This window comes from Montipora capricornis, chromosome 9, assembly GCF_036669925.1.
Source record: "Montipora capricornis isolate CH-2021 chromosome 9, ASM3666992v2, whole genome shotgun sequence".
Taxonomy (NCBI): domain Eukaryota; kingdom Metazoa; phylum Cnidaria; class Anthozoa; order Scleractinia; family Acroporidae; genus Montipora; species Montipora capricornis.
In genome coordinates, this window is record NC_090891.1 from 13,693,655 (window position 1) to 13,703,654 (window position 10,000).

General features: G+C 37.7%; 1 protein-coding gene and 1 pseudogene across 1 annotated transcript in view; both read left to right on the top strand.

Moving 5' to 3' along the window:
* The window catches only part of LOC138015676 (dynein axonemal heavy chain 12-like), a 319,401-nt gene that overhangs the window by 7,400 nt on the left and 302,001 nt on the right, over window positions 1-10,000 (top strand). The window contains exons 2-4 of the mRNA XM_068862787.1: window positions 5,081-5,244; window positions 6,683-6,773; window positions 7,421-7,447. Coding sequence (XP_068718888.1) covers window positions 5,081-5,244; window positions 6,683-6,773; window positions 7,421-7,447 — 282 coding nt within the window. The remainder of the gene's footprint in view (window positions 1-5,080; window positions 5,245-6,682; window positions 6,774-7,420; window positions 7,448-10,000) is intronic.
* The window catches only part of LOC138015677 (uncharacterized), a 1,623-nt pseudogene continuing 1,486 nt past the window's right edge, over window positions 9,864-10,000 (top strand).

Here is a 10,000-nt window from a genome sequence, read left to right on the forward strand (position 1 = left end):
TGCAGAGATGGCATCACGATGTTGCTGACTGTTATTATGTTCTATCAATGTCGGTTTCCGGAAACAAACAGAACCATCAAGATTGAAAACCTTTGACTTATTCCGTGGAATGCCGAAGGCATACCATGTCTTAAAACCGGTCTGGTGTCTTTTTTTTGTTGGTGGTCACAAATGTGCATACCCCAGGGATATTGAATTAAGCTCCTATCGGGTGACTGTACTTTCATACCCTTTTGTATTTCCAAACTTCCCTACCGGAATGAGAACACATACTTTCCCCTACCTTCACGATTACCTGCGAGTGCGTTAGACCTCTTGGCCACTGTTACGCACTTCCGTTAGCTGGTTGAAAGCAAATGCTTAGTATGGAATCTTTCCACCAGGCATGATTCACACAGTATTTAACTATTCGATAAAGTGGACAGATACTTTTTCTTTGAGAAACGCAGGCTTTAGAGGTAAGGAGAATTTTCTACGTTATTTCTAGATCTTGCTGCTTACTTTTGTGTTCCACTGCACTTTGAACATTATTTGGCATAGAATGAATACTTTATTACAATTATTTTGCTTAGAACGAAGACTCCAATATATCCTGGGAACCATTTTTTCAGCCGTTTTGACGTAGAAAGAAAATAAGAAAATAGCTTTCAACGGCCAAGCAAGATAAAAAATTAAATCAAATTTAAAGAAAGCGAAGTAGCTACCGCCGTCACGGGGACTTCGCAGCAGTTTCCCATCCAAGTACTAACCCCATTTGGCGGAGCTTAACTTCAGTTGACACTTGGAATAGCATCAACGACTGTGATCGCACATGTATCTTGTCGAACTTGAAAGAGAAAAAAAAAAGTAAACTAACAAAAACCCGGTGTCTTGCCGTCATTTTGTCACAGATGCATCCTTTGTTTCGTGAGTTGTCAGTATTAAACACGTAAGGTAACTTGATCACTGGCGGCCGCTGAAATCCATGTCACTTTCGATTTTGCGATTTTACTTGTACGACCAAAAGTACGATAGAAAAATTGAACGTAGTGAAAGTCTCCTGAAATGTTTTTCGCTTATGGTAACTTGTTATATTCGTGGCACAAAATTTATGATGTTTTCATCTTGCAAATTTTGGCCTTTACAAGACACACATGACGTAAAACAATAGAACAAAAGTGGCGAATACCTTATCAGAATTCGAAAGCCCTTAAGACCCCTAAAGCTTTTGTTACGTCACGTGTGTCTTCTACACGAAGTAAAAGCCCAAATTTTGTTGCTGATGGCAAATTGTTTTATTCTCGATCGACACTTCGTAAAAGTTCCTTCTGCTCTCCTTAAAAACTACGTATCAATATTTTATTAAGTTTGCGTCAATATTTGTTTTGCATAAAGCAGGCTAACAAAATCTGTATCTTGCTTAGCTTGCATTTTTGAGCGTTATGCTGTATGTTCCTGACAGCAAGTTGCATATTTTGACGTCCCCCATCCAGATACTAACCCAGCTGGAAAGGGCTTAACATCAGTACCGTAAACATTGGTCTTGGAAACCTGTGAGAAGCTCAGAATACACGCTTAAGCTTGTGGTGAAAAAGAAGTTGTAAATGATCAACATGTCAGCCTTGAAGCCAAATATTTCTCGATTTCCTTTTATTTTCTTCAATCGTTCTGGGTTTAGTATTTCACTGAACCACATATCTTCTCAGGGGGGTATTTAGGAAAGATATCTACCAGGGCACTGAAATGATTTACGATACCAAAACAATATCGTGTACTATTAGAGCTACATATTACGCAAGGACAACTTGAATCTCCTGAAAAAACAAAACACAGCTTAGTTGACAGTTGTGGAAAAAAACACTGTCAAGTTACTGCATTACCACACGTACGCAATGCGCTCCTACTTTAAAAAATATCCTGTATCTCCTTAATTTCCCCCCCCCCAGCCAAAAATCCTGTATCCCTACAATTTTTTTAACCTAAATATCCTGTATCCTAATCACTTCGCGGCCTTTTGGCTAAGATTAGTTTCTCGGGAAATGGCTGCCGTCAAGTACCATTGTATTACGTACGGTACTTTTTTCAGTGCCATAAGAGGCAGGCACAGAGCAGTTTCTGCTGTTTGTCTGTTCTCTGGAGAAGCGAACACTAGGATATTTTGGTTTTGTTTTTCATAGTTTTTTGTTCACCTCGAGTATAGAATCATGACAAACTTTTGTAGTTTCTGAGAACTATTTACTACTTGTAGCTTTTGTTGAGTTTTGAATCGATGATAGAGAAAGTTTTGGCGATTTGAACCTGGACTGGACTACTGGATTTAAGCTTTTTTCTTAACGAGATTTCAAGTTATTGTGGAACGTTTGGTACTAAGTTACTCTAAAACTGAAAATCAAGATTATGGAATTGTAAAATTCGAACTTTGGACTGGACTATAGAACACGCAATTACGGAATTATATATTTTTGTGCATTAAAAGAAATGGAGTACAGATGTTGTCTTCTTGTCTTCGCCACGGCAGATTTAAACAGTTTGCAAGGAAGTAAACCTGTGCAACCTTTTTTTGACCAAACATTGTCCGTTGACTGGCTGTTATTTGCAGCCCTGCTTTTTATTTAATAATTTGTAAGTTTTTCACTTTCATGATGAACAGTTCTCCCAAAGACGTAAAATGGTCATTTGTTTATGAAAACTGTGTGGATTATGGGTACCTAGTCGCCACCAGTGCAGTCGAACGGGAGATACACGTACATTGGATGTTTACTAAGAATCAAAAGCGCTTCAAATTTTGCGTACTGTCCAAATAGTAATGTTTATGGGATAGTTGTTGAAAAGCTCCAACCTTGAACTAAACCTTATCAATGACTCAAATATTATACCTGCAAAGAACTGTAACTGTATTCCCGAAGTTTGTTAAGCAACTCCTTGTCACATGTTTATTACGATCACTTCTGATTCAAAATATTAAGTGGCAGGTCATTCAGCAGTTGAGCTTGAAATTCAGAAATACGATGTATTCATTCCTCTAAATTAGTAAGATTAACTTAAATTAATGCTTCAACGACCATATGATAGACAAGTTCAAGCATCTGCCAATTTGGCGAGTTAAAATGCAAATACACTGCTTCCGTCATGCAAGGGAGAGCAATAGCTCACTAAATATTAAGTTGTTTGATGCGAACTGTGAAGTTTGTAACAAATGGAGAGTCACGTAGTCTGAACGGCTCACAATTACTTGTCCAGTTAATCGTTTTCTTCCATTAGTTGATGAGATCGAAATGCTGTTTGCGTATCTTTCAAGGCCACGGCTTGACGAGTGGGATCACCATTAAGACAGATTTACCAAACACTTGTACAATGTATATTCCTTGATAAAATTTCTGCTAATCTTTATACCATCAGTATTGAACAGATCTCAAACAATTTTTGAAATCTTGACGTTTGCTGGAAAAACAAAAATGAGAAGTGCATTATAAAGCGACTTTATCATAATCGAATGTGCCTACATGTAGATTGTAAATATGGCCAATACACACATTAATTATTGATGCGATCAATCGATCTGAAAGAGTATGCATATTTCTTTGATAGCATTTGATCTAAATAAAAGCAAAAGCAAAAGCCATACTGCGTCCTCTCTTAACTGCGGCATAGATCAACTGGAAAAAATGTACGTGAAACCTCTGTGTTTGGTTACTGTAGATTTTTATAATCTCGTTATTTTAAGCAGATAAAACACAGATATTAATCCATCATGGCTTCCAGACCAAGCGCAGTGCGCATATCCTTACAAATACTACAGCTGATCATTACAGCCTTTCCCTTAAAAGAAAAACAAAACAAACATGCAAGAAAAATAAAGCTAAAAAACTGTATTTAATGTCATTGAGTCACACAGCAACAACAACTAGCAAATTCATGCAACTGCCAATGTCAATACTTACATGTGTGTAGAGAGTGCTTTTATTGTCAATCAAAGGTAATCAAATGTCAAATTGAATGTATACTGTTTGCGTGTATGTATCCAACAAAACGAATGTATAAAGCAAACCGTGAAGTTACGCGACAGGGTTTGCAAATCCGCCAATCTGTTAGGGTTTATTAACGAAATCCGTCGATTGGTTGAAAAAAAAAAGTCCTTACATCCAAGTCCACTCAATATTTGTCATGAAGATTTGGGAGTGCCGTGATTCGAAGGAAATCAGCCAAGATCTGCGATCCAAACTTTATTACAGGCAAAATTCCATAATCCAGGCCAAAAAAAAGGATGGAAACGCAATCCGCTGGAATTGCAAGATCTGAAAATCCGTTAAAATTTCGCGCAGAATCTGAAATCCGGACAAAAATACACATAATTATTTCCCAAATCTGCTGATCTGTTGGCCTATTCACCCCCCCTTCATTGACAAGGATAATACAGGGATCTAGATTGGTAAATTACATACAGTACATGTACCAAAACAACCATATCGTAAGTCTAAGAGCATGGAAATGTTCGAACGTACAGTGTAGTTTACTAAATTTGGTTCATGAGTGGTCTGGCACTGAAAATTTACTTGACTTGTGAAGAGTTGAAACTTTTGTACAGCGCACACAGCTAGTAATTCTTGCTAGCCCGCCTTTGTATATGCCGAATGAAACAGGTGTTATGTCCAATCTTCAAATTTCATTACGCTTTCAATGGAGACAAAAATGCAAGTCTTTGACCCTTCATTGATCATTTGCGAGTAGGATTCAAATAGGAATGCTTGAAGCACATCTTAGAAATATTTTTAGGAATTCATGTCTTCTGTTTGATTAAAAGCAAAAAATCATGCCCAGACACCTTTTGGTGACCAGAATTTTGTATCTTGCGACTGAAAAAAATATTTTTAATTTGGACCCTGGATACATTGAATTGCTGTTCAAAGTGATTGACACTTCTCATGTCAAATTTTTAATACATCATGCCTGAACTGAGGGAGATCAGCCATGCTCTTCCCTGCTGCAGAACTTTGTCAAACACTTCCCAGACTTAATCAGCCTGACCAATCATGAAGGATCTAAAGAAGAGTAGTTTGTTAAGTTTTTTTGAATAATACAGATTATCACATTTACCTTTTAGATGTCAATGAAAAACGAACAGACCTGTCTCACAAACTCAGCAGGAAAAATGTCACGCTTTCCTCCCATCACAGCACCAGCCTCACCGAGTTCGAGGTTTGACAAAAGTTTTCTCCGAACACACAGGAGAGGTGAACAGATTCAAGATCTTTTGCTGGGTAAATTGTAAGTGCCAATGCTTGTGCAAATACAGTGTATGACATGTATTTTACTGTATCGTAGAGGTGAGGTCAACCTTAAAATGATAATACATGTATATCTAGGGAAAGAAGTTTCTTTGGAGGAGATATTAAGACCAGATTAAAGTTCATAATTTTGAGAAAGCACACCAATGAGTATCCCCCTCAAGGCTTGCCACTAAGCCAAATAGTAGTTTCTGTTTTTCTCAAAACTGTAAACTGGTGACTGCCACAAGAACTGGGAGTAATTTTAACCCATTAAAGAACAAAAGAAATTTTAACCATGAGGCCACCGCGCCTCCCACTATTTCTGGAAATACCCGGTACATGTACCGTATTTTAACCGTGAGTTGATCTTGTATTTAAGTGACCCACCATTTTTCATGGTAAAAAAAAATGCAATTTAAAAAAATTAATTCTGGTAGTTCACACAGTTGTTGTGTATGTGGGCATTAATTATTTTTGTCCTTGAGTTTCGAAAAAGGTCATAATTTAAGTTTTTGTTGGTTATGGATAGTAGGGCCTTATAAGCATAAGCACAATATTACAGAAGCTGGAGAATCTTTGAAAATGACTTGAAAAACTTTGCAAAACAAGCAAAGTTTTATAACTGGTCCTTGGTTATCTGACATTACAAACAAAACAAGAAAAACTCATAAACCAAACACAACAAAGTTTGCAAAATCATTTTAATCACCCAGGTGAATGACAATTAAAAACAATCATTTAATTAATACCAACCAGCATTTGGCCTCGTTCAACGCAAGTGACACTTGCACACAAACATGAGATATTGTGCCAGTTGAACGATCTTGTTTTATTTGAAGAGACTGAGATGCATGCATGTTTCCTTGTTCCCAAAAACCCCTGCATGGAGAGGCTCACATTCAGAGTCCTCAGCCAGGCAAATAAATATACCTTATGATACAATGCATGTACTTGCCTGGGGAACTTCCGGTTGCTTGGGCCAAAAGGTGGAAGTATAGAAAGTGGTGATAGAATTACTTGTAACTTAAACATTTGTGTTTTATTTTACATTTTCTCGTCAGAAATTACTAATTTTTGACTTCGGAGTATTATGTTATTTGCATCATGGGAACCCAATTTACAGTAGCCCATTATCTGCCATGGCACAACTACAGGCCTTGGTATCTAGGGTGGAAACAGGATTTTCCTGTAGCAGATTGAAGAGAGCCTTCCATTGAATCTATCCTACAAATGGTTGCATTGGCTAGTAAAAAAATATTTTGCCGAGGAAAATCAAAGTTGTCACCTGCAGCCAATAGGCCAGCTGAAAAGTTATTGTCATGCCCTGACATGTATCCTGCATTTGAAGCAAGAGACACGTGTCATTTAACTCAGACAAAAAAATTAAGAACAGTTCATTAAGCAAATTTGAAGTGCATGCTTATACATCTATTTAGATATGAAAAAGCAGCAAAGGCTCAGGAAGGTACAGAGGAAAGCCTTAAGAGGAGGCCCATTTCGGCTGGTGAACCAGAAGTGCCATCACAGGTGTGTATACAGCAGAGCCCATAGCAGTTTTGTAAAAGACATTGCCTAGTAGCAGCATACCAGGGTTAAATGAAGATAAGATAATTTGTCCTTGACCTTTTTGTTTCTTTGTCCTTTGTATTGCGTACACATGATACATGTATCTAAATGAACTATATCATTTTAGGAGGGAGACCACACCTGTGTGTAAGAATAAAAAACACAATTTAATGGGGAGAGCAGGAATACTCCACAGTCTTGTAGGGATTTTATGACTGAGAGTCTAACAATTATTGTGAATGTCAGCATAGACAATATACATGTAAGGTGAGGAGGTCCCTCATCTAAGCATCAACCCTACCCAACTGGGCTTAAATTTCTTGACTTACATTGTATGGTTCCAAGACAACTTATGTTTTTGTACTTCATGACAATTACACAGAAGGGATTATCACAAATATTACAATATTTCCCGTTTGGCATTAACTTTTATGCAACCAAAACTCTAGGTTGAATGATTAAACTCTTTCAATTTTGTTACTGAGCTGGAATTATTTTAATGTACTTGTGCCAGTTTTTCCAGCTTATTCACATAAAAATAAAAATAGTTAATTATGGTTGGGGCTCTTCAATTTATTCAAACCATTAAATTTGTTTTGCTTTTTCAGATGATGAGCACTGACAGAAGGATAAGAGTAAGTTTATCAAAAGTTAATGTACTGTAAGTTATGACTAAGTGGCCTTGTTGAAGTAAACTGTCATAGGTTGTCTTTTTGTCATTGAATGGATACGGTATTCTTTGCTCCATCGCAATTGTTATGAGCAGCTATTAAAAATACCATTATAATACCGTAAAATTTTGAAAATACCTAAGCCCTAGGGCTTATATATTTCAAAGGCCCTTTTCGAGGGGCTTATTAATTTTTTGGAGGGGCTTCTATTCGGAGGCCTAGGCGCTTATCTACAGAGGGAAATTTACATTTCCAAATCGATTGGGGTAGTCTTATTGTTGGAAGTAAATTTGCCGTTTGGCTTTGTTTTATGTATTTGAGGGCAATTTTGCAAGTGCAAGCTACCAGGGGGCTTAAATTTGGAGGGGCGATTTCGTACATCTATCATTAACAGCTCAATAATTTTTGTCTTCTAAATATTTTGGATATTTTGCAGGAATTGTACCTCTACATGTAGATACCAAATTTACACTACCATTACCTTTTTCCCAAATGCTTCAGCCAATAGTGAGAATAATCGAAATAGGATGTGAAGTGAACTGACACCCGCAACCTTCTCAACAACTTTTGACCAGGATTGTAGCTTGATAGCTAAGTGCACTTCCACTATAAACAAAGCATTTACACTTACATTTACATCGAAGTGATCATGACAGAGCTGGGGGTGGATACATTTTTGACACTGTAATTTGAGCAAAATAAAAATTGGCATGTAGATGGTTTCCACAGCGACATCATCAAATTACAAAATGAAAATCGTGAGGTCTTCAGAATTTTTATCTAAACAAGGATTGGAGATGAGCTAGAGATAATTCTTTTTTCCAGTTCCGTGACGTTTTTTGTTTCCTAAATACAGCATTTTGAATTTCCGAATTGTCGGCTTGCGTGAGACCATGATACAGACCTGGTTGAAAAACATGTCACTTCTTATGATTCTCAGAAGTTTGAATGTTTCAAGTACATTACGAGAAATGGTCATGCACATGTATTTTATCTCCTGAGTGAAAGTAAGCGCTTTTGTGGCAAAGTGAACTCCAGGTGTAAGTTGAACACCATTGTATGGGTTGTTGAGTTGACGTATTAGTACGGAATTGTCAAATGTGAAAGTTTCTTAGGTGACCACGGTAAGGTGCGTTGCATTGTAAGCCTATTTGTGAGAAAGTGCAATTTAGGGATTGTTGTGAGCATCGGAAACAAGCTCTTTACTTGGCTCTCGCTTTGGAATGCTGGGATAAAGTTTTGGAGGTGGATAATATCAAAAAAGCTGTGAACATCCTACAATTGAAGGTCCTGTCAAGTATTAACAGGTGCATGCCATTGCGAACGGCTACCTTGTCAAGATTGAGGACACCTCTAGTTAAATACATGCTACGGTTTACGCACCAATCAGCATCAAGAACTTAGTAGGAGGGTGTCAGAGGTTATTGGCAAAAACAGAAGAATGCTTTTGGAGGGCAAGACGGGGAGTAGGGACTGGTGGAAAAACGTAGACTTGATATCTCAACGCCGGTGATCCACAAACGTTTCACTGGATAGAGAGACCGCTCAAGATTTGAATGAGTTTTTCGGTGAACTGTGTATAGACAGCGATTACGTTGAGCCCACATTACTCGAAATTGGTCCTGAAGTGGAAGTCCCGGAAATTAGTGTATGATATATATGGAACACATTGAGTAGTCTAAAGAAGACTGCCACTGGTCCAGACCAAATTCTGTATTGGGTGTGGAAAGATCAGGTGGAGATCTTCACTCCAATAATTATTATTACTAGGTCCCGTAATTTGTCTCTCGCAACGCATCAGTGGCCAAGATCGTGGAAAAGGGCAAATATCAACCCATGGCCAAAAGTTGATGTTCCAGTGGCAAGAGGGGACTTCTGGGGGAACAAGGTAACCTGTCATTGCAAGAGCCCTGGAGAAAGCAGTGTATAAGATTCACGCTCAGCGGCCGGTAGAAGAACAGTTGCTGGATTGTCAATTTGCGTACAGAGAAGGAGGGACTGCTGCACGGATGCTCTACTGCTTATCCAGAATAAGATCTGCAAGTTTCTTGATGATCCCAAGTGTAAGACAGTGCGGATGTTTGCTATGGACTTTAGCAAGGTCTTCGACTCTGTAAGCCACCAACTCCTTGCTGAGAAACTTGAAAGTCTACCAATCAATCCAAATATTATTTATTCATTTTTTCTTTTTTAAAATTAATTTAACATAACAGAAGTTTACATTGGACAAGATACATATATAAAAGAAAAAAAAAAAAGAAAACAAATACAACTAATGATCTGCTCAATCCATATAATATATTACAAACTGGTGGTTTGGTTTTTTGCAAGATAGAAAACAAAGAGTTATTTTCGGCAGTTCCGTTTGTAATTGGAAAACAGTAAACAAAGGCACAACCCAGGGTGGTGTTTCAGGACCTTATTTGTTCAATATATTTCTTAACGAACTGGAGATTAAATTAGGGAATGAGATACTTGGTTTTAAATAATTATGCTGATGACTGCACGATTGTTACT